Source organism: Pecten maximus, chromosome 11 (genome assembly GCF_902652985.1).
Source record: "Pecten maximus chromosome 11, xPecMax1.1, whole genome shotgun sequence".
Classification (NCBI taxonomy): domain Eukaryota; kingdom Metazoa; phylum Mollusca; class Bivalvia; order Pectinida; family Pectinidae; genus Pecten; species Pecten maximus.
In genome coordinates this window covers 11,297,788-11,323,595 of record NC_047025.1, presented here as the reverse complement: position 1 = coordinate 11,323,595, position 25,808 = coordinate 11,297,788, and the positions used below count along the sequence as shown (strand labels likewise).

At 35.4% G+C, this 25,808-nt stretch overlaps 1 protein-coding gene across 3 annotated transcripts in view; it reads right to left on the bottom strand.

Moving 5' to 3' along the window:
- Positions 1 to 25,808, bottom strand: part of LOC117337074 (breast cancer anti-estrogen resistance protein 1-like) — a 70,682-nt gene that overhangs the window by 25,741 nt on the left and 19,133 nt on the right. For 2 of the 3 annotated variants that reach the window (XM_033897859.1, XM_033897861.1), the window contains exon 2: positions 7,371 to 7,623. In XM_033897859.1, coding sequence (XP_033753750.1) covers positions 7,371 to 7,442 — 72 coding nt within the window. In that variant the 5' untranslated portion in view covers positions 7,443 to 7,623. Of the gene's footprint in view, positions 1 to 7,370; positions 7,624 to 14,924; positions 15,317 to 25,808 lie in introns of those variants that run through there. The other variant, XM_033897860.1, reaches the window with a different exon arrangement.

Genomic DNA, 25,808 nt, shown 5'->3' with positions numbered 1-25,808 from the left:
AAAGAGGTGCTTTTTGGAGTGTGGTTTATCTAGCAGAACCGATAAGGATCTCGGGGAGGCGCTATAGGCTTACTGACTTGTCAGTTGTTGAACAGGTGTATGGAGGTGTGTAATCACTTTAGTCAGAAGTTACCAGATTATGAAACGATCGTTAAAATTTGAAATGTTCCCTTCAAAATTGCTGGTGAAATATTGCGCCCATTAAATATGTATGATAATAATAACTCCAAAATCCTGTGGTTGTTGTGATGATGTACAGCCGGCTGGGTAGCCGTATGACTGATATATATAGCTATAGGAGTTGACAGTAGAAGTGGGTGGGTTGTGTATAATGTATAGACAATGTTAGACATTACAACCACCTTCTTCACTCGACTGCCCTGACAGTCAGTGACAGTAAATAAGATTATATGGGACTGTTACATGTCCTACACAAACTACATACCACATCTACATGGTGCATCTCATACACAATCATTTCATGCCTGCAGCCATGACCGCAATACCTACTACAATGATCAGATCTACGCTAATTCTTCTAATCTCTGATCAATCTTATAAGACTTTACAGTAAAAATATTGACCATGAGCCAAACAATACAGTCTTGACCTTGCATCTGGAACCCTAGAATAAACATACCAAATAATATCTAAAACCTTAAATCAAATCTGCAGTCCTGAGAAACTTAACAAAAATTTTGTTTGACCATGTACATGACCTTGACCTTACATCTAGAATACTGATATCTTGACACCTGGAATCAAAGAAGCTACAACAATTCTTTACCCTGAGTGGCTCACTTTCACCCTTCAATATGACTATGACCTTCATCTAGTGTCTTAAGGTGTAACTCTAGGCATATGCTGATCTTAGATACAGCTAAAATTTGATCTAATTCTAAAGAAGAAACCCACATGTTTTTTTATTTGACCTCTTAAAATTGAGAACCTAAAAAAACCTATATCCAGTAATCCTTGGCTTTCAAATCTGATTTTTTTTCTTCAGAAAGAAGGAGGTAGGTCTTCCAACAGCCAAGGTCATAAGAGGACAAGTGACTGACCAGCCAAGGTCATAAGAGGACAAGTGACTGACAGACTCAATACAAGAAAGCAAAGAGCAGAATGAAAGAAACGGGTCAGAAAGAAAGGAAGCTCTTGACTCTCATCCATATTGTTGTCTCATTTTATCATTTCTATTGACGTCCAACCTCTAAATAACCCCATGTAATCTTGTTTTGTAACCGACTTATATCTTAACACACTCAACGCCTATTATCACTCCATGCTTTCCAAGCTTTTTTACTAAATAATAATGAGCATTGTGTACATGAGACATTAGAGGCAAACACACTACAGATCATGATTCACAAAATTTATTCCGACATTGAAGAGAAAGTACAACAGCAGCCATTGTGAACAGTGAATGCCTCGCAATAGACAGGAAACATCCATTACTGCCCCGAGACCTTGTACACTACAATGATACAAAGGTTTGGCCATGTTACATCACATTGCCTTGACTTCAATACCACAAAACAGAACTAGAAACTACTGTGAGGTGAGGTGATCATCTCTGACATCCAAGAGCTTTTATATTACGGCCCTGACACCATTTTTCCACTTTTGTGAGCATGAAAATACTATACCAGAAAACAAACCAAAAATGTTTGCTTCACTCACACATAGTAAAGAATGTGGTGCAAAGAATAGCTCCAAACGCTTTCTGCAATACATTTCAAACCGACTTGACAGCTTTCTCTAACAAGCATGAGACGCCACCATGAATTACCATAAGATATATGCGTTCTTTTGACTCTAAACTCCCATTGTAGACAAGCAACATGAGGATACATAAAAAAAACCACCAAAATGACAAATGTTCACGAAAACCTGCATGAAATTTTAACCCTTAACTTGTTTTGCTGAGATAAATGTCTATAGGTATAGCTCTCATATCTGTATGAATTAAATTTGTTACATATTCAGACAAATACCAGCTGTATAGAGCTTTACAAAATTCATATTAATATTGTGTAGTCCAGGTGTGTCACATATGTTAATCCTATAGAATTACCATATAAGATATGTAGGAGTGTCTGCTATCACAGAATGAGAAGTACGGACTACACCATAGAAGTTACATCAGGATATCATCAGGGTTTTTTCCGGGTTGCTTGGTCTGTATCCGTTTACCAATACCGTACCTATCCTAAAATAACCCCTGACTGGGCCAACATATTAACTTTGATCGGGTGAGCTTAAACACAGAACATGAAATATTTTTTGTTTTGTTCGCATTTTAACTACGGTAAACTACATGATAGACAATGGTGGGCTTATTACCAGGCATTGGCTTATTGCTGGAATTAAAATCTATATCGCCATACTTAATTAGTAAAATTGTCTATATATATACTTGACCTATATTGATTGACAGTGTAAAGGACATTACCAGTATCTATGTCACAAACCGTTCCTATTTTAAACTGTCCGTATACTTGACCTATATATTGACAGTGTAAAGGGTGGACATTATCAGTATTTATGTCACAAACCGTTGCTGTTTTAAACTGTCCGTATATACTTGACCTATATCTCGAACCGTTGCTGTTTTAAACTGTCGGTATATTTGACCTATATATTGACAGTGTAAAGGGTGGACATTATCAGTATTTATGTCACAAACCGTTGCTGTTTTAAACTGTCCGTATATACTTGACCTATATCTCAAACCGTTGCTGTTTTAAACTGTCCGTATATTTGACCTATATATTGCCAGTGTAAAGGGTGGACATTGTCAGTATTTATGTCACAAACCGCTCCTATTTTAAACTGTCCTATACTTGACCTATATATTGACAGTGTAAAGGGTGGACATTATCAGTATTTATGTCACAAACCGTTCCTGTTTTAAACTGTCCTATACTTGACCTATATGTTGCCAGTGTGAAGGGATAATGCCCCATAAGACTCCCTGATTATGATAGGCGATGGATTTCCTTAGTATGATCTCTTTCATTTAAATGTCCAGGTGTTTGACCTACAAATATATTCTGCTTTATATTTACCTACGTTTATATACAATACATACAGTTCATAATCTTCAGAAAACTTTAAAATTTGCAACAATTACAAAACAAGCACTATGTTTGCCTTGGATGGAAAAGTGCATGATGGATCTTACTGTGGGAGGAAAACAGAATATCCAGAGACAACCCACACGGTCAGGCCGGTTACCATGGATCGATGAGGGAATCACACCCTGGCCGTCAGGTGAATGGAGAGTGTGTTACCAGCTGGGCCATCCAATCATACAAGATGGCGATTTTATAAAATAAGGATGAATTATGCACAATTAAGTTTCTTTTATAAACCCTGAACTCAAATGATTAAATGATGTCTATCATAAATAAACTAGATCTGTGAAATATCAAGCCTTTTTGCAACAGGTGTGCATGTTTGTTTTCCATACTCAGATACTGAGATCATATTCTTATCAGTAAAGGAGCGGGGTAGCTTTTTATCATCGAGAACAAATTGTGTTTGCATTTGAAATCCAACAGGAATATGTTTAGGTTTATAAAATATCCATTTCTAGTCAGATGGGTGGATGAGCTAGAGATTTTCATAGCACTTAAATCTTTATCCAAAGAGCAAACAGCTGCATTCCACCTGTGAAAGGTTGATCTATCCAAATTCTATTTTCAACCCAGACAGGCAAATATATAAAATTTAAAAACAGGTTCATAAAATGTCCTTATTTCCATATGCATGTATAATGTTATGTAGCCAAAATGATTATTTTTATTTAAGTTTTCTGCCAGAGCACAGGATTTCAATTTCCATTTTATCTCTACAGATAAATTCTGGAAAGATTTTGGTTTTCTGGAGATTTACAACACTGACAAAATTTCAAGTTTCCTGTTTTCATTAAGGTTATTTAAAGATAATTTGTTTTTGCAGTCTACTTTGGTATATATACAGTCTAACGAATGATTATAAATTTGTCTGTTTTGAACGATCGCTGATCATGATGAGAACATGTCAATTAAACTAAAAAAAGAAATGTTTAAAAAGATAAATTTTCTTAAGTATTGAAAATTGCTACAACAGCCTAGACGGTTTGGATTCAAAACAATTAAAGTCAGAGGTAAAAAATTATGAGAAACATTTTTTAGTTAGCTTTCGAATAAGAAATATTCTGAGGAACTGACTATGTATTGAGTGTAATGTAGTATTAACTAGGCCATATAGTATATCACTATAGACACGATTGTCCCAGTGAACCCTAATCAGATCTTTGGAGCACTAAGTCAAAATTCCCTACAAAACACACAAAGCTGATAAGTTTATTACAATACAAATTGTACACAAAGGCAAACGTAGTATTAAATTTCAATTTGACTGGCGGTTATGATAAGGAAAATGTCTGACCAGTAGATAGTATTTAAACACTTGTTGTACTGTCTACCTCTACAGAATTCCGGGTGTATATGTATGGGTAGATTCACTACACCCAGTCAACATTACTGAGGTGTGTTTTGTCGCTCGAACTTCCAAGGTGTATATTATTAAGCTTCTCAGCAGGCTAAAGAAGACCGACTGTCACAATGTGACATACGTATTGTAGATCCCTTCCTCAAGGCTTCAAATTACTGGGTACATTACAACCAACAATCAAATACAAAGCCCACCCGGAACCCTGCCCACAATGGAAGGTCGATCTGTCATATCACTGCATACTGACAAAATATCACTGGTAATACCCAAACCCTTATCTCCGTTTTAAATATCTCACAAAGGTGTTGTCCTGTTGCTTTTAGGAAATTTTGGACAAAATTCAATATACCATAAACTTCCACCTTGACAGCACTTGGAAAGATAGCACACGAAATAAATCACTCGCTGTCTTATTTGAAAGGGATCATTCTGACATCTTCTCTCGAAAGAATGTGTATTACATAACAGATTTTGCGAGAAAACTGGTTGAGATTTTATTTTGCAGCCAAATTCTGCATACACAGCAATGTTTATTTCCAGATCGACCACAACACAAGAAACAATTACCTGCATGATGAAACCAGAATAACATGCCCTGTTTAACAAAAAAAATCATCATTTCAGATTTGAGTGAAATTTAAAAGAATGAACTACTGGGTATTAATGATTTTTTTTCATAATTTTGGAATCTACACACTGTCTGGCATAAACCATCAGTTGTATCAATTGAACCCAAAGTTTGTCTTGTCATAATGGACAATTTTTGTATATGATACCATCAACTTTTCATTTTTGTTTTTAATTCGATACATCTATTTATAGTAAAAATATGTGACCACATCAAACAAATCATGGCCGACAGTCTCGGACACAAAATTTACCTGTGATGAAAACTGAATAGAAACTTAATTCTTATCCCAACATTTTGCGCCTTGAAGGCATATGGAAACAGATTTTCATCTGTGATAAAAAATGAGGTAAAAAAATCTAGTGTTTCATTCCCTGATTTTGTTCATTGCTTTGCCCGAAGGGTATAGCGCGTGATATCTGTGTCAAAGATCTACTAACAGGTAAAACAGTATCTGTGTGACATCTGTACAGTACTCAAGGTCTGACAACAGAAAATGTCCTTAAATGACCTAGAACAGCTGTTCTCCTAACACCTCCTAAACCTCATTGATACATCTAAAACAGTTGGTGAATACTCGAATACTCGGCAGGCAGATCAACTGTTTATGAGTTTCATAACAGTCAAAAATTTATAGGTTCCTGCCTTGATCAAACTGCTGTAAAATAAACTTAAACCACAGATGAACTGGTCGCCTTTCTATTTTACACATGTTATCTTTAATGTGTGTGAAGAGCAAGGTTACGTCTGTCTTATTGTACAAGTCTTAAAAGTATCTTTTGTCATATCTGTATAATGACAGCCTCAGAAAGAAGCTGGTAATCTTTGTGATCTACGACATCTCGCGACCTTTTTATGGCCGATACTTTGCTTGATGGCCTTCATCTTCATCAGAAATAATCTAGCACCATCTTGTAAAGGTAAAACCTGATGTTATGTGTCGTTTGTAACTACCTCATTGTCTCTTCGACCGTCATGCACTTTTCAGAATCATGAACTCTTGTACCAGCTTTAACAGAGTGAAGCTGTGTTTGAGTAGGAAGTGAAATACCTGATAATCGGACCAGAAAACAAATTAATAATCTGCTTATCTGTTGTCTGCATGTGCATTGTGACTGAACTGTAGTCTGAAAGGTCTGGAACCTCTGACACACCAGGACATGTGGGGGTCCTAAGACTTAAGATGGAATTACAGAACTAATCAATCTGCACAACAAATAGCCCCGCCATCCTTATCCAAATATTGATGAAGGATACAAAGACATTGTTAGGATTACAAATGGCAGAGAAAAGGTTATGGAAAATTTTCCATGGAAAATGGGGTGTTTTTTTTTTCCAATACATATTTTACTTTTCTGCTGGATTGATAAATGCAATAATTAATTCAGTACTTTCTTTAAATAACAAATTATAAAGAATATGAAATCTTGAAAAATTACTTTTCATATGGTTGTTGGCGCATTTGTAGAAAAACAGATAAAAGAACTTCAGATTTCATAAAAATTATGCAATCAATGAAATTTAACAATACACCTACGCCATATTAATAATCCATAAAATAATATTTTCATAGATTTTTTTAAAACATCTGCGTCTTTTTCTTTAATGAAACATGAAACTGTCTGCCCAATAAAGGAGCAGTTGTATTACATAAATTTTGAGAATGTGTAAGGATGGGTTCCAGGTGACACGACGATGTCAACATGTACATTGTGGGTCTTCCTAAAGGTGTGTATGACAATCTTACTACGCACCTGGAATAAGAAGTCCGTACCTGAGCTTGTTAACGACTTACCTGACAGGTAAATGTAAATACACTACAGTGATCAGTGCTCCTAACAACTTTCTAACTATTGAGTGTGGTTTTATGCTGCCGTGTCACACCCCCGTAATACCTTATAAGGTCTGTAATCTCTATATATGTGGTACAGTACTTCTAAGACAACAAAACTAGACTTAGAGGATGGGTGGCTATGAATTTTGTAATACGTTTTAACATAATGATAACACGCATATTATCAAAATAGTTCAAACGTAAACAGACCCTCAGTATATTCATGTGGATTGCCAAAACAGGAAGTGAAACTAGTGATAATTAATCCCCGGCACTATCAATAAAGCCAAAATAAGCAACATTCCATGAAAACTGAGTGACAGGGATCGTATTTAATGCTATATGTACAAGCCACACTGACCCAATCCTTTTACAATACTTCTAGAATATTGAAAGTAAAGTATTTACCTTTTTGCCAGTATCGAAGCTTGAATTGTCTGTCAGACTGTTATCCAGAGTTACATCTCCTTTATCATGCATCCCCGTGATCAGCTTCAATCGGTTGCCCGGGGCGATGCCCTGTTTTCCACGGAAGGAACATAGCCACCATCCTTCCAATCCTCCCGGTGTCCTGTTCCAACACCGTTAGGACGTCGCCTCGACGAAATGCCACCTCATCGGGTGTTTCGGCATAGTTGTCGTAAACAGCCTTAGCTAATATCTGCAAGACATAAACGGGGACAAAATCAAAAGGCGAACTACATCTATAACTAATTATGATAAAGTCTAAACAAGATAAATGGCCTACAATCCATAACATACAGGGGGGTACTATAAATAAACATATTCAACTTGAAGAGGTCTTCTACAATGTCTCAATTATGTTTCGTTAAATCAGTTATAATTACATACATTACGCTTGAGGTAACTCATCAATGGAAAAATAAATCATGTATACCAATTCTGTGATTACAAATGAATTCTATTTATACTGTTACAGATGTTCTAATTTGTGACAAAATTCGAAAGTACACCTGAATTTACTTCAACACACTTTTAAAACACCAGCTTTGCTCTTTATCTCTTTTTAATGAAAATTGCTTTTTGTGATTTTTGTTTAGGTTTGGTTTAATTAGAATTGTTTAACGACCTATCAACAGCTACGGTCATTTAAGGACGGCCTCCCTTGTCTGCAAGTTGCATGTATGTGGTGTGTGTTTTTATGATAGGATAGTAATGCTGCAATGAAACTTTGAATAACATCAACTCGTTTTATTTAACCTGGTACAATATTTTGTACATATGTTATATATATGAAAGTTGGAGTGAGTGTAGGAAGCGTGCTGTGTGTTCCAACAAACAGAGTTGTAGGAAGCTGAAGGCTTGAGGTTCATATTGGTAGGAAGTCTTATAGGAAGGAGGCTGGAAAGCGAGACTGAGAAGGAAGAGTGGAGCACTAATGAGGTGAAATGGGAGGGCGCTGGATTGTGGGCATAAATGACGATGATGACAGACAAAATTGTCAGGTGTATTTGTCCGATTAACACCAATGAATACTTGGCTTCGTAAGTTACATCACTTTATAAACATGGCATCGCTGCCAAAAATAACTGCATTCTACGCTCTGCTCGTTCGCATTTTACGCATCCACTTTTTACAGGTATATATCCACGTGCATTCCTTTCTAAATGCGTGTAACAATTAGAAGCTGTGATAGCAGTTCTTGGTATATTGGTGTAATTAACATGTTACGTCATTACTATATACGAAAACAGAAAAAAGAAATATTTTTCAGCTGACTGTCCTGGAAGTGATCCATACGATTTACTATGTGTGTACTACAGGGAGACGGGTGCATATCCGCACCTGACCTCCCAGTGGAGGCTAACTAAATATTAGTCTTTCTGACCTAACTCAGCTGGCTAGGGGGTATACAAATATTGGTCCTGTTGACTAAATAATTAGCTCAGCTTTTCTAATGTCTGTTCCTCTTATCATTGATGGGAGGGGGCCACAAGAGACCTTTCTGGGTCCCTGGATGTGGTCCATAGGGATTTCATCCCAGACATAGATTACTTATCTATAGACTGGCCTTTGAGGTCAGTGAGGGTCTATTGGAGAGAGAGGGTATAGCCATATGGTTATAAATGCCCTCCAGGGAGGGTTTACTCTAAGGCTGCTGTAAGTAAGATATGTAATAGTTTGATACCACGATATCTATACAGTCAACATGTGATATGTTACAAATAATTAATGTTATACACAAGACTGGGCGTGAACAACAACTGGCAAGTCATATGATCAAATCAAGGTCACAGTTCCGAGTCATATGTATCAAACTCAAGGTCATGTGAAAATCTTGGATAAGTTTTTCCGACAACATAAGTCTGGTATGAAGGCTAGTAATAATGACTTTTAGATTTTCTCTTTTTTAAAGTTATTTACGCCTAAATTAATTCATTAGTGTACTGTAATTATGTAGAGTACAATTTCACTTGCAATATGTTTATTTCTTAAAGTAACAAAAGTTTCCGTGCAATTTTATATCAATTTAACAGTGATGAACAACAGTGGAAAACAAAATCCTGGCCAACGCCCTGACAGGAATCAAGCCCAGGTCATCAAGTATTAATAATACACACCAATTCCAACTGATCCATATGCTCCATCAGCCGAGTGCCAGTAACCATAATTAGGCCCTTTATAAGTGATATGATTGGAAATTTTGGAAAGGAATCAATTAAAGGCTAATAGAAAACTTAACTCTGCTTATTTTGGGTAGTGAGCCGATTTCAGCGGTCAGAACTCCGACCCTTAGCTATTGTACTTTTTGCTTGACAAAAGAAACAGACATTTTCGAAACCTCCCGAACGAAGTTTTCAAAACAGACTTGTTAGACATCATTCATACCAAACTCTTGAATCTTATTCCTAATAATATGACTGTGTTTTAAACGCACGGAATCGGTTTAATGTTTATGAAATAAATACAACTGTAAAATTCTGTGGATAAGCGATACTATCTATAATGTCAATGTGACTTCTAAAGAGGAAAACACGTACTGGTCGCCTACTGATTACTTATAAAGCTCCAATCTCAAAGAGAATGCTCTCATACTCTGTTACACATCAAGTCTGTTCAAGTGGTAATTCAATTTAGGGGTATGTAGAAAAAGTGGTTTTAATTATCGTCTCAGACAGCCAATATATTCTACACACGTATCTCCCACTGTTGGGACCATCCTGATTAATTGGATCAAATCCATACACCATAAAATCCACTCATTTTACAATTATCTTATTACAAGGTTAACTTGATAGCATAAAAACAGTAAAAAGACTTTCGTCTGGAGCCAGACGTTCAGGCTCGTGTACAATACAGCCGACAACTTAATCATGGTAGGTTGCAATAGGAGTAATTTTTTTTTTAATTTTGACAGGTTAATTGTTTGAATTATTCTATAAATTTATAAAGGTGCCATTAAGTCTTTAAAAACAAAACAAAAATACTTCTCCTGCAATTTGAAAAAATATGAAAGTTTAATTATTTTATGAAAGGAAATATTGCTGATGTAATGACATGTGACTTTGGCATCTAGACAAGAATTATTATATATATAACTGACATTAGTGAAGAAGCAGTTGACTGTTATAAACATCAGATAGCTATTTTGGTAAAGTTGCACTGAAGAAATGTCAATTATTTAATAATGTATATCAGGAAGGAGAATGTTATGTTCTATATCTGGCTGACAAATGAGCACTCCATAGTACTCCTGTGTATAATGAGTTGACTACACTCCAACCTAAACACACACCCTATACCTATATATCATTATACATCGCTAAAACCAAAACACAAATACAAACTACAACAAGTGGCCCAATTCTTACATCCACAAATTTTACTTAATTATACCTTATCATTCACATTTTATTTGTGGATTTCCAAATGAAACTGAAATAAATCTACAACTTTTCTGTCTCATCATCAATTAACTTATTAGGTCTTCCAAAAATACCAAAGAGAAGCATAAATTTGTCAGCCTTTCTGACATTTTTTTTATCTTTTTATCAGAACTCCTAAAATATCTCAACAAAAGCATAAATCTAGAGGACAGTTTGATTGTGCTTATCAGAGAGTGTAGAGTTCTTATCTACTAAACTGAATGTATAGTTAGACCCCCTACACAGGAACTGAATTATTGTGGCAATGGTAGGCTAAAACACTCCAAGCCTTGTCATCTTAATGAATAAAACAAGAAAATAATAAGTTACGAAATTCACTTGAAATTTAATCTCTTCAGGAATTTAACATGTAAAATGAAGAGGGTAATGATATGAAATGTTAAAAATATGTTGTTGGTTTTTTTCATTTCATGTTTTTAACGATTCAAGTTAATGTAACTAAACTTTATGTCAGTCTGAAAGACAATTGACTCAATATTTTTTTGAAATGGGAAAAATGTAGAAATATTTTATTTCTGTATTAGCTTGTTGCATTTTAATTTTCTGTTTTAATTCCCTTTTCTTGTTATCTAATGCGTGATTCAATATTTTTGAAAACAGAAACATGAAAATATTCTTTAAGCTAACAGAGCTTTGAATTAAGTTTTCAATTAAACATAATAGCAGGGGCAGATAACTGAGGTTACAGGATCAAATATACCGCCCTCATAATGTATCTATACAGAATGATATAGAATGGAATAAGTGGGCAAATTATATATAATAACATATGTCACGTTGAAACACAATAGTATAAATATCTAAATTGTGATTGATATCATTAATGAAAGTATATGCTTCCACTGTTAGATATATACCACAAGATAAACAGAATTTCTATATAAAATTATCTGTGTCAGATTGAAATTGAGTAGTTTATATATCAAGATGTATGTTGTGATTTCAAATACTAATTATGTCATTATGTCAGTTTATGAAATGTATCATATGTATTATTTAGACAAATACCGGCATAAATTTCCATCTTTTTCAAAAAATGTATTATCTTTCGGATGGATTGATAAAAAGATCCATTGAACAGATGGTGAATACTGAGATGTGTGTACTTATCACCATTTATCATAATACCCTGCCCCCACCCCCCACCCCCCCCCCTTTTCTTTAAAAAAATCAAAACATAACATATGGAGTAATGTTAGAAGAATCCCGCATAGATAGCATGGACCAACAAGTGGTTGAAAATGAGAAAAAAATATTATGTAGCTAAGCTATCATAGAGTTAATATGAAGAGCTGTGATGGAATAGGTTGGTGATAAAATAGATATTTGTGCTGACTGTGACGTGAAGTGGTCCCATATGTATGGATCACGTATGCTTCTACAGCTGGCGGTGGTCACACGCTCCCATCAGTAGGCAGCATGTGTCACTCGACATGAATGGATAGAGCAACATGTATATCATAATTTCATCATTCATTTCTCAAAACAGAATTTTATTTACAAGGAATATATTGTTCACCAATAAATCTCGTCGTGACATGTTTATCTTTATACTACTTAAATGGCTTCTGTATTTAAACAACTTTTACATGATTAGCACATAATGGTGAAGAAAATTAAAAAATTCTAAAAATGATGTTATTGTGCATTTCCAGTCTTATCAGAAACCAAGGACACACCAAACTGACAGGGAAGACAACATGATATTCGTTACAGAAGTATATAACTAATAGCCTGTGACCATTTGATCACAAATACTTCAAACACTTATACATAATTTGAAGTGTTATGAGAAATACTAACACCGTCATATTCCAACAGACTTTGTCATCAAACCTTAACTAAGGGCCATAACTCTGTATTCAAAAAAAAATGTATACTAAATTGAACTAAGGGTTTTACTCTGTATATAACAAACTTTGTTGTCAAACTCAACTAAGGGTCATAACTCTGTATTTAACAAACATTTATACTAAATTGAACTAAGAGCCTTTATTCTGTATATAACAAACTTTATTATCAAACTCAACTAAGGGTCATAACTCTAGTCATAATTAATTTTTGTAATCAAAAAGAACAAAGGGCTTTAACTCTGTCTATTTGGACAGTCCACCATCAAAAAATTACTTGCATACAGAATTTGGCAATGTGGATCTGACATAATTTACAAGAGTTACTGCCCCTAACGAATTGATTGGCACATTAATCAATAAAATATTTGATTTTAGTAAAGGTCAGAAATTGACTCCTTAATCACTGGTAATAAAACTAAAATTCCTAGGTGTTCCTAAATAACACTGTCTCCTGTTGAACTCATTCAAAGGTGACTGCCCAACTTTTGGCACCATGAACTTTATTCTGCGTCTTCCAAATGACATAACAAAACAAACCGTGATCATGATCGATTGAATTTGTTCATTTATTCAAAATATATTGCCTAAGGAGGTTTAGGCTTGTATGTCCTTACACAAACAAGAATAAGCACTTTTTGATTATTTATAAAAAAAAAATACACTCATACAGAATTTGTGTCTGCAGGGAATGGCGACATCTTTTAGATCATAATCTACATCTAAGGACGTTGGACTCAACAAAAATCATAGTCCAGCCATTTTCCTTTTTGTAGTCTCTCTGATACCAATAGTGGACGTAACCATAAATTCCGCACCCTTTACAGCATAAAAGCGACAGAAATCTTTAATGGGTGGCTTTGAACATGGCAAACATCAAAACAAGTAATTTGTAATAAAACGCCCTTCAAACACCAACCACTGTCTGATAGATGTTGTCATGTTGTCTAAGTTGAGTTGAAGGTTGGGACGAGTTTGTATGAGATTATATAAAGCAGCCATCACGATTCCCTAACTGCACTTGACTAAATAAAGACTAGCACACAGATAACAAGTACCAGACTCATCGTCCCACAGCCTAACTGTGAGGAGACGACTCCCTATGATATCATAAGGGCGTCTATAACATTACTTTGAGGATGTAATACAGGGCTGAAAATGATTTACCTGTATTTATACTGTAGTAAACCCAGTGGGAAGCTTTACTCAGATTAGGGTAGGGCTACATATACTATTTGTTTACAATGTCATTGAACTGCAAGAGACAGGAGTGAGCTTATTTCCAGGCATGCGCTTATTGCCCGATTAAATAAGCATGCTGCATCTATCAGATCTTTAAATGATATCCAATCAAAACAAAAATATGAAAAAATAAATTTAGAACAGAGGAATCTACAAAATGTTTCCACCTCTAAATATCCTTTTGTACAGTAACTAATCCAAATTTGCACAAGAAAAAACAACATAATACATCATATCTAGATTATTTATAGAACTGTTAGTCATATTCATCAATTTCCAATCAATATCGTTAGCTATACCTTACAGCCACCTATAATTACACAAAAACAGTAAAGGACTAGCTATGTCGTCACTGCCTGGTAATTGATAGATTTTTCCGATGGCGTACTACTCAATATTTACCTGAAATATGGACATTAGCCGCATGATAAAGCTATTTTTGCCTACAAAGTACAATGCCCTAGTAATTTAGCAGGGATCAATGACTTGGGAAATATATTACCAACGCTACACAAACATGACACTTATTTTGATAATATAATATTGACTTAAGAGATAATTGGTCGAAGGTAAATCGTTATGTGTACGTAGAATCTCTCACATAAGGTTTCTGATGACTACAGGTATCTATACGATAGTATCAAAGCTTATATATCACATTCACACAAGCATAAAAACATATTTGTTGATCCAAGATCAAACTTGTCTATTAATCCTGATACACTTGTTAAGATGTTTTCCTTGGTTGCCTGAAGACATGATGTCTAGCGTTTAAAAGGACAATTGTGGCTCTTGCCATCTATGAATATATTCAATTTCTATATATAATTGTATCTTTTTTGATATAGCTTATATATCTATAGTAATGCAATCTTAAAACCCTGTAAAATATGTAAACAACTGTCTTTTAATGTGTCCTGTGCTTAAATATCATATAATACGATTAAAAAAATCATACTTACACTCTCCATTTAATTAAATCCAAATATCAAGACATATGACAAGGCTTAAATAAGAACTTCCCAATCTGTTTGTTGAATCCATCTTCCAAATCCATGTTTGTAACTGAACGATTGTTTCCAATCAGATTTTTCTCTCTGCGACAACTATGAACACTTCCACATAACAGACCAGCTCCGATCAAGTTATGACAATTAAACCACGTAAATCAAGAACCAAACAGAAATAGTAAAATCACCGCTATCCACATCCCATGTATTTCATAGCTTATGAATCAGAAGTGTTAACATATCCCTCGGATTGAAGCCTGTTTCCATTATAGTGAGACTATACATTGTGACGGCTGTCTGGAATACCTTGCCTAGACCCACACACTGAAAGCTCGGCTAGTGTTGTGATACACCCACCCTTTGTGTTCCCCTTATCTTCTCGATGGGTGTCCCACTGACTCAGTTAGGAAGCGGTCAACCTTCTCCAGCTCTGATCCTTCCACATTTGGCCCCAGTTGGCCTACATAGTGTACAAGATAATTATGGACAGTTGGACAGTTGTGACATATCTTGCTTTCCCTGTCGGGCCTAAACTGATGATCCTGACACCTAAACAATATAATTATATTTGTGGATGATTCAACCTTTACACTCGACTAGCTGAGTGATTACCAACCGTCAACTCCGAGTCTCCCCTATAAATCTGGGTCTAGAACTATACTCTCAATAAGGATACATCAACCCGAATCTCCCCTAAAAATCTGGGTCTAGAACTATACTCTCAATTAGGTCACGGGATACTACTCAGAGTTGACCCCTAATCAGCTTTAGGGATCAGTTCAAAACTTACTTATCAACAAATATTATTTTTAACGACTCTTATCTCTGTAAGTATAATAGGGAAGAGTATACATTAGCTATGTTGCCTAGAAACAATATTACATATGACATGACATTCTGTACCGAATGTGCCAGAATGTTTGTCTGTGATTTATAATTAATTACTGTGCGACATCATTTCTGATGAAGGTACATGACAATTAGGTTACTATTTTTGGATCGAAGATCATTGGCGTGATTGACACATTCACCCAATTTTCATCAGAGAGCTATATCTAAAGACTGATCTGCAGTTTAAAAAAAAAGACTCTGCTTTCAGTTCATATCTCATATCTTGAGAACATTTTATTAAGTAGTAAATGCCAGTCTGTCAATTGCCATAGGATTATAAAATTTACTGACAAATTTGTCAGGTGTTAATGAACAATGAAGTATCTGCACGCATATCAATCTAGATGAGATGTGGTCGGGATAGGAGCCTTGTAAACCAGATTTAAATCATAACCATATACCAGCCTTGTAAACCAGATTAATTCATGTATCTCATTAATTACATTCATTAATTCAATCACAGCATTCAACTTCCTGTCAAAGGCTGATATGTGCAGGGCTGATGTAGATAACATCATTTACAACTGCTACCATAGCTCTTTGGAGATTCAATTTGTTGACATACTTGTGTATGAACTGGTATTCAGACAGTGTATACTGCTTGAGATAAAGATGACAATTCTTTTATTATATAACTTGTGGTTACACAGCCTCTGGAGACTTTCATGTATCCAGTCAATACGTATTGTATACCTACTCAATATTTGGTCCAACAGTTAGTAATTTGACAATTTCTCATCAGACAGTTATATAGACATTGCTTTTTATTAGATCAAACTTTTTACCTTTTTTCTTCAGTTTCAGTAAATCAAAGGAGTTTGAAACTTTTAAAACATCAACATTGAATTTTTTTTATAATTTAATATTTCAAAGGTTTTTACATTACATAAAGATCCACTAACACATTTTCTTTCACAGACAGAATACTGTATATATTGGATGGGTACAATCACAGACAGAATACTGTATATGGATGTGTACAATCAACATTGAAATTGTTAAAAAATAACATGTAATCAGGTAAAGACTACCGATAAACACCCTCAGGACCGGTTTACACCATTCATGATGCAACATTAAAAACACAATATTTACGACCAGAAATCAGTAGAAACCCCACTACAGTAAGTTATAATGAAAATAGACTTTCTGCTTCAGAGACATCCAACTGGTCGTGAATACACACCTTGTTATTGTCTGGACTAGACAACACAGCCTGTGGTCAAATACAGACTGACCAATACTGTGATAAGTCCAGCCATCAGTGACAAATGACCAAGGTCAACACTGCCCAAAGCTTGGTTAGCTTGCAAGTCTGAGTCCGATTTTTATAATCTTTTTTTTTCAACTGGTGAAAATTTTTAAATTTCATTTTCTGTAGTTCTTTTAATATAATCATACCTTTTCAATTGGAAATATTCAATAATTTCTATTAATTTTACTTCACAACGTATTAATAAGACACAAACTGTTTGTTAAAATTCCAAGAATTTCATTAAGCTGGTTATAACTTGAATATTTAACTCTGGTCAAATAAAACCTCCTAATAGTTCCAACAACATTTCAAAAACACCATATGCCTGGGTTGACATCCACAATAACAGGCAAGTTTGACAGATTTTTAAACATTTCAAATACTCTTCGGGGGCCATTTTTGAAAGCTGTGGAATGTTTTCCAGTTTTCTTTGTCAAATTAAGCCATATTCTGAGCATGCTCAGGTGTTCATATCATTTTAGCACTACATACACATGTACATGCGGTAAATAAAATGCTGATTGCTTACATCATCTGACCCGCAAAACACAAATTATTCCATTTTCGTAAATTAGGTATTTGTACACAAAACATTAAACCACTATTTAACATTGTCAAAGTTCAACCATTTGCTAAATGGTGGTAATTGGATTTTAATAATCTATCTTTCTTTTTTTCTCAGTCAATACCAGATGACACCGAAAGTCTCTGGTGCGTGGCGAATTTCGGGACTATGTTGGTTTGTTAACTCCGATAATTATGAGTTTGTGCAGTGTGTTTGGTGTACAACAGTGATTAGATGTTATCTTAATCATATACCAAGTCACCTCAATTTTCAAGATATAGAAATTGAGGAGGGCATGGGAAATTTGGGGCAATGACCTAAAAATGCCACTTGGAAGAGGTCAACAAAACATATCACTTATAATAGGTCAAACTTACTGTAAATGACAAGAATAACCATGCTATAAATATATATACCATATTTATCAAACAATAAAACCATGCCAGTCTACTCATGCCTGCTAATATGCCTTCCCATGTCTATTAGAATTCAGTAAAAATCCGAACTTTATTTACCTGTCCAGAGAGTATAATAAGCCTTACCTACTAAATTCAGTCTAATATATGCTTTTTGACTTCTGCTCTAATTGGGGGTTATATTTCATAGAATAATTATGAATGAAAAAATAGATATATAGTATTTGCCTAAAATAGCGACACGGTGGTCTATTGGTAGGATGCACTGGGCTATGCGACAGATGGGTTTTCTATTCCCGGTACGGGCGCGCCACACGTGCGTCCTGTTCAAGTCGACTCAACTTTAAATGAGTTTTCATCCAGAGGATTTACTTTTGAATTCAATATTCAAATTTTGCACAATTTCGTTTTACGAACAACCAGCTTAAAATATAGTCAAGATTTACACACTGACTTAGTTTATCATAGGTACTTTTAGATTCTGCAAAAGATTTCTTCCACTTAGACAAAATTAAACGCTTGTTTTCCAGATCAAAATTGGGAGGTTTAACCCATATATCTAACATTACAACAGCATCATTCTGTGTTGCATCTGTCAGCAGTCTGTTCCAGATGTTATACAGAGTAATAGTGGTCTGTCGACTCTGTTTAAGTCTTCAGTAGAGATTAACACACATATTGGAAAATGGAACCAATACACAATTTAATTTGGTCCAATCTGTATAAACCTTCACCATAAGACCTGTACTTAACACACGTGCAAGGGGGTCCGCAGGAGAGAGATCCGAGGGGCTTTGAAGTGGGATGAATACCTGTAGGTAAGGGGTTACACAGAGTTTTGACAGGCGGTACAGGAGGGAGATAATTATAAAGCAGGAGTGTTTGCAGGGAGGGTGAAACAGGGTGTCTGCCGGTAAGATGGGCTGGAAGTGGATGAAGGATGTTTGTATATGGTCAGAATTAAGTGTTTTTGAATGGGGAGGGGTGTTATTATGGAGATGTGTTTTTCAATAGGCTGATGTTGGAAATACAGAGAAATAGGTTGAATATATCTAAATAGGAAGGGTGCTTCACCCTGAATAGGACTCGGATGGATGTTAATTTACATGGTTATATTGGTAGAAAATAGGGGAGGAGTGCATACATAGGTAAATACATAGGTAAGCTGTATAGAAGGATGAACATGTTTTATATAGGGAAAAAGAAATTGGTTGGACATTTTTATTTTTGAATATTTTACTGTTCAGATCAGATACAACAGAAACTTGGCAACAGAGAAAGCCTAGGAAAGTCATGTGAAGGCTCCCATAGTTTGGTGTATTAGTGGAGGTGTCTGTAGAAGTGTTTGAGGCAGGGTGTTAATAATCTTACATACTGAAGCTAATGGTTTTGAATGGAGAAGGGTGCTTATAGACTCAATATTGAACAGGACAGAGGTTTAAAGAGATAGAAGTCTGATTTTAATGAGCACACACATTAAACATCAGGGGAGGGTATATCAGGGGGAGACATTTTATTGAGGAGATGAGGTGGCTCAGGGGAGGGTATATTTGAAGGGATCCCCCGGAGAGACATGTAATTGAGGATATAAGGTTGACTCTGGGGTGGGGATATCAGGGAGGGAGACATTTTATTGAGGGGGTGAGGTTGCTCAGGGGAGGGGATATCTGGGAGAGAGACATTTTATTGAGGAGGGGAGGTTGCTCAGGGGAGGGGATATTTGAGGGGATCCCCTGGAGAGACATGTAATTGAGGATATAAGGTTGCTCTGGGGAGGGGATATCAGGGAGAGACATGTAATTGAGGAGATGAGGTTGCTCAGGGGAGGGAATATCAGGGAGAGACATTTTATTGAGATGAGGTTGCTCAGGGGAGGGAATATCAGGGAGAGACATTTTATTTGGGGTGATGAGGTTGCTCAGGGGAGGAATGATGAAGAGGAAGCATGGGCAATAAAAAACAGGAAGCAAGTCAAGATGGGTGTCATTTCACAGAGAACAGCAGCAGAAAATGTCTGTGCAGCCTCTTCAAACTCATGCTGGAGAGATAATGACGCATATAGAGACAAATGATTCCAAAGATGGATTCCACGTTTAAAGTCTTAAGATGGTTTCTGTGTTTAAAGTCTGGCCAGCAACAACTGTTGGGGTAAGATGAATATAGAAGCAAACACAGGCACCAAGCAGTGTCCATGGAATCTATAGCTTACAGTCCATATGGCCACATTATAGCAGATACATCTCAAGGCCTGCACATGTACAACAGCTGATCTTGAAATTGTCTACTTTACCGAAAGTTTCTACCTCCCCAAATAACACATTAACTAAATCATATTTGTATTGTTTTTGTCTGACAAATTCTGATTTTTTAATTTTTGTTGTTGTTTTTTGAACAATTTGATTTCTTCCTGAATTTATGTAATATTTAATCTTGGGTCCATAGGCCTCTTCATGATTTTATAATTGAGATGCGGTTTAGTTCTAATAAATGCAAAAATGATTTTATTAGCCTACCTATATCATCCTAGGATGAACATGTACATGGTACAATGAACCCTGAACCTAAATAAGAACTAATATGAATTCCATAAACATTCTGACCTACCGAGTCTGACATTAAACATCCCGAAAGAAAAGCTTTAGGGGTTTTTGTCTAAATGATTTAGTAACTGGAGAAGGGTTTTGTTACAGCACCTCATCACCAGAACAAACTTTTGATAAGAACTTCATCCAACACTGGGTCAGGGGCAGGAGCGATATGGACCGCCTGCTTGCAACTTTTGGGGAATGCCTACAGATAACATAACTGGGCCAGTTTGGTATATTTACATTAATTGTGCAGTGTTTTGTTTCCTCTTTTCCTCCCACCAATAATGTACTCCTATAGTATGGCCATCTGTCCAACAGAATGTAATTCACCATTTCCTCAATAAGGCCCATTTAAAGGAAGTATAATCGGTGGCTGCGGTGGGATTCTATAACTACATCACTGAATGCTGATAACAGTCATAAATGGGACGATCCTGGTTATTAAAATGACAACCTGCCGTTTTTTATGTGAAAATAGTAAATGTCACTGGCAGTACGGATATAACACAAGATTGAATTTCACCGAGAAATATCACAACACAATAATCTGCATTGGTCAAAATCTCTTAATGATAGACAATGGATCACAGATTCAGAATTCCTTAGAACAATTTTCGTCCAATTATCAGGATTATAACTGAAACAAAATTGACTAAAAGGTAATAAAACATGGATAATAGAAAGGACCAGAGGAAGAAATTTGGTCAATTGACGTACACTTATTCCCCGACAGAACAGAGATTGTATGGTGTACCTGTCTTCTCTATGTGACTGAATGGTCAGTTCTAACATTGGTATGTTAGTTCTGACAGGACAAAAGCTTTGTATGAATCAGATAATGCCATCATACAACACCCCACAGAATGGGTTACTGAATTACTAAGGCCAAATTACAAATGTCAAATGTGTGGAAACATGGTTCGTCATGGATGTTAATTGAAATATCATCACATACTTTTTACCACTTTTTACCAGAGAAAATATTTTCTCTTAACACTTTAACTGAAATTATTATAAACAGATTGGACAAGGTTTGCGTGAGTAAAAATTTCTCTCAATCAACTTTTCAAAAACATTTTATAGAAAAATTGTGATATTGTTTTTGATGTTAAAAGGAGAACTTTTTATTAATTTTTGTTTTCAAAATGGCAACTAAATGAAGCACTTAGTAAAGGAAATGGCTTAGAATTATAATGCTTTGTCTTTGATTAAGGCGCAGCGAATCCTCTCAAACTACAAACAGCAATGGAGAACTGCATCACTGATATGCCTGCATGCATTGAAACTTTCAGGCAATGGCATGGGTATTTCCGTACACCTATCACAAAGAGACGTCCATAACAGCCTCTATACAACAATGCTTCAGCCAGCGTAGCTATACCGTACCCATCTGTCATGTGTAAACACGCGTAGCTGTCAATCATCGGACATGTCCATGTTTACGTTACATTCTTTACTTCGCAGACATGTGCAGCGAGCTACCTTGTAATTATCTGCCACTCACACCAAGTGGCCTAGCTACACCACTTTTAAATAGACCAAAAAACTGCAATTAAGCTATTTAGTTACACCGAAATAGTTTACTTCACAACAGTTGTACACTAAAATTAACATTGACATTTCAGAAAAGGTAGGTCAAGTTCCCCAACATTCTTTTAAGTCTTCACCTAGCTGAAGTTGCTTTTTACTCAAAAGTGCAATTACTGCAGACATTACTGATACAGAAAAGACCTAAATAAATCAAATTATGGATTTTACAATGAAAATTAAAAGTTTGAAATGAACTATATATATCTACACCAAAATAAACACACTCAGATATAATATTGATATGAAATGATTTTCCTTATTTTCTACACTATCGAATATATAATTATGTATCCCCATTAGCACTGGCATTTTTTTTTTTTTTTTTAATTTTCTGCACCATATGCATACCCAACATCTACTTAACGACTTTCTATCAAAAATGAAAACTTTTCATCACGAGATATACAAGTTAGATCATGTGTTTAGATCATATGCTTGTGGAGAGAGATTTGCGTTCAACAGTTGCTTCAACAATCAACACCAGGTTTTCTTTTTTCAACACAGTTGTTCTTTACCGCACAAAATCTGTTTCAGCATCATCAGCCGAAAATAGCAAAGATCTATAATAACTTGTTCTATACATAGCCACAGCACAAAGGAAAACAAAAATAACTTTTTATATACATTGTATATAGATACTGGAAACTCTGCACTCAGCACAACCACTTGTATTTCACACTTATGTAACAAAGGCGGTTTACTCCAAGACAATTTTAGGCGCCATGCCATATTGAGTGTAGAACAATTAATAAAACTACAATACTTTGGATTGTGTTAAGAAAACATAAGCATTCCAATGTTAGCATGCCTCAACCCGATATGTATGTATATAGGTATAACTGCTTTTTTGTGTGCAGAAATCTAATGAACATTTCACTGAGAAGATGGATGAGTCATCTCTGGAACATAAGAATCCAATTAGTGTATATTGAAACAGATAATTTCAGAGCTTCATGCTCTGCTACAAGTTCTTTGGGCCAGAACTCAAACGTCAAAAGATAAGACATTAAAAACAACAAAAAATCGCTCCAAAACTGCAACCACTTCTAACTTTTAAGTCTTAAATCATTTTTGGCATCACCTATGGCATGTCTCTTAGACATTCAGCAATTTTTCTAAAAAGAATTCAATTTAAATTTTTTTAATGAACAAATACAAATATTTTTAGGGCACATATAAATAACCTAGGTATTTGTGATGTTCCCTAACCCATCCCCCAAACTATATGATGGTTGTTTCACTGCATATAGGTGCTATACAAATTCTGCACCTACTGCCGTCTACACCATCAATGGAAAAAATGTTTACCGTTAATATCTTCACCATTAATACGACAAATAAAGATGTGTACGTAATTTCTTTTATGTATAAAGATGTAACATATTTCAGTTACATTAGAAATGATAGACATCGATGTTTCTCCACAAAGGCACTTAATAAACTCTGATGTAGGACTAAAAGACCTCTGGGGGGAAAAAAACCCATGAATCAACCACAAAAAAAAATCTTCTTTTATAGAATCAATATCAGTTGAAAATGTAATTGATATAACGGTCAAAGAGTAAAAAAAGAAAACTTAAAAGAAATTAAGTCATATCTATATATTCTCAATGATTAAAAGTAAACAAATCAAACTATTCTCTCTCATCATTACCAATTGAGCCATGGTGTTAAGCAAGGTTCTCCAATTACATTGCATATATTGTTATATTTCTTTTTATAGTTTGTCTAGGAAGGATTTAGAATCAATTTTGCTGTTGATGAGCAAAGAATCAGAAAATGAATTCAAATCACATTTCAATAAAATTTCGTTAAGATCTCTAGATCTTAATTGTCGACATTCATACCATTAACCTTGATTCTTTCTAACTTTTAACGAAAAGAGAAGAAACATGAATCCAACGACATTATAAACTTGATGTTTGTTGGAGTTTTTATCACCGATTCTGACCTTATTCCTACAAGATTCCAGGTGTATAGTGTCAAAACAGATCACCCTGTCAAACGTCTTCAGTAGGTCACCCTTAAGCTGACAGAGAACTTCCACACTTCAAGGGTGTGTTATGTGGAGTTGTGAAGTTTGGAGACTTGCACAAAGTATACATGGCCCATATATGGCTGTAAGTCAAGACATTTTTATGCCTATTGTAACAAATGATGTATTTAGCGGTCTTATCTCCGTCCTCGATTATCTAGGCGACAGAAGTATGAGCAGACGTATCTGCCACAGGAGTCAATCCATAACATTTTTGCGTTTTTCTTTAATTCACAAACGTTTCTGTGTTAAATGTGCCTCAGGGCAGAATGTGCTGTCTTTGTGTGTCCTTTGATGTGGCTTCTTGTAAAATGTTTTAACCCTGAAACATTATACATCCCTGTCTAAAAACTTGTGTGAATACAACATGTGCTTGCATTCCTACATGTGTATAAAGACAATCTGGTCTGTATAGGCCTAAAACACTTATCGACACAGACAATACATTGAAACCTTCTTAAGTTAAAGTTTGCTAGGTTTGGTGACTGTTCATCAAAAATTGTATTTAGCCATCTAGACATTCAAATCCATGGTCATCTAGACATTCAAATCTCAGACCATCTAGATATTCAAATATCCCAGACCAGCTAGATATTCAAATCCCAGATAATCTAGATATTCAAATTACGGACCAATACAACAAGATTATGAACGCATCTTGAAGACATATACACTATCTCAAGATTATGAACGGAGCATCTTGAAGACATATACATTATATATCAAATTCTTAAAGAACTCTGTATCACATTTTTGTGGCTTTAACTATTTTCTCTGCAGATAAAGATCAGTGAAATCATAAACTCTTAATGCTACTTGAGAAAAAATATTCTCGGTATCAACTATCAACTTACTCCAGCTATTACTCTGGAGTATTAATTAGGACAGAACTTCTCTAATCTGCATACAGACATTCCTTTACCACATAAAGGTCACTTCAGGTACATACCAACATGACAGGAGTGAATTTTCCTGAGGTAAATATAACAAAAACATCATTTCATGTGTGTTACAATGAAAGTCAACAGGGATTTCATCATGGCCTCATAATCTTCACACCTGTAATTTATGCTAATCAATTAGCTGCTAATAACAGACTTGTTAGTGCCCTGTTACGAGCATCGCCCTCCCGCTGATCCTCAATTAGTCGCCCTATTAGTCATATATGGCTTCCACCGTCAGGAAATTGATGAGAGAAGACAAGCCATCCTGCTTTCACACCTTCCAACATCCCCGAGTTCTCCTAAAGGGACCCTGCCGTCACCACAGCAGTAGTTCTGACGTAAAAATGCTTTTGTATCATGGACTAATTCAAGCTTCTGTGCAACTGTGACTGACCATTCAAACATACTAATGACCCTATTTCAATGCACTCATTAGACCAAATGGACTGATGGCCTTAGTTATTGTCTCATTATATGTTTACAATGGATCAACGTCACGATGACAACATACCATGTGAACATTTTATTGACTTGGAACTTTTAGGATTTTAT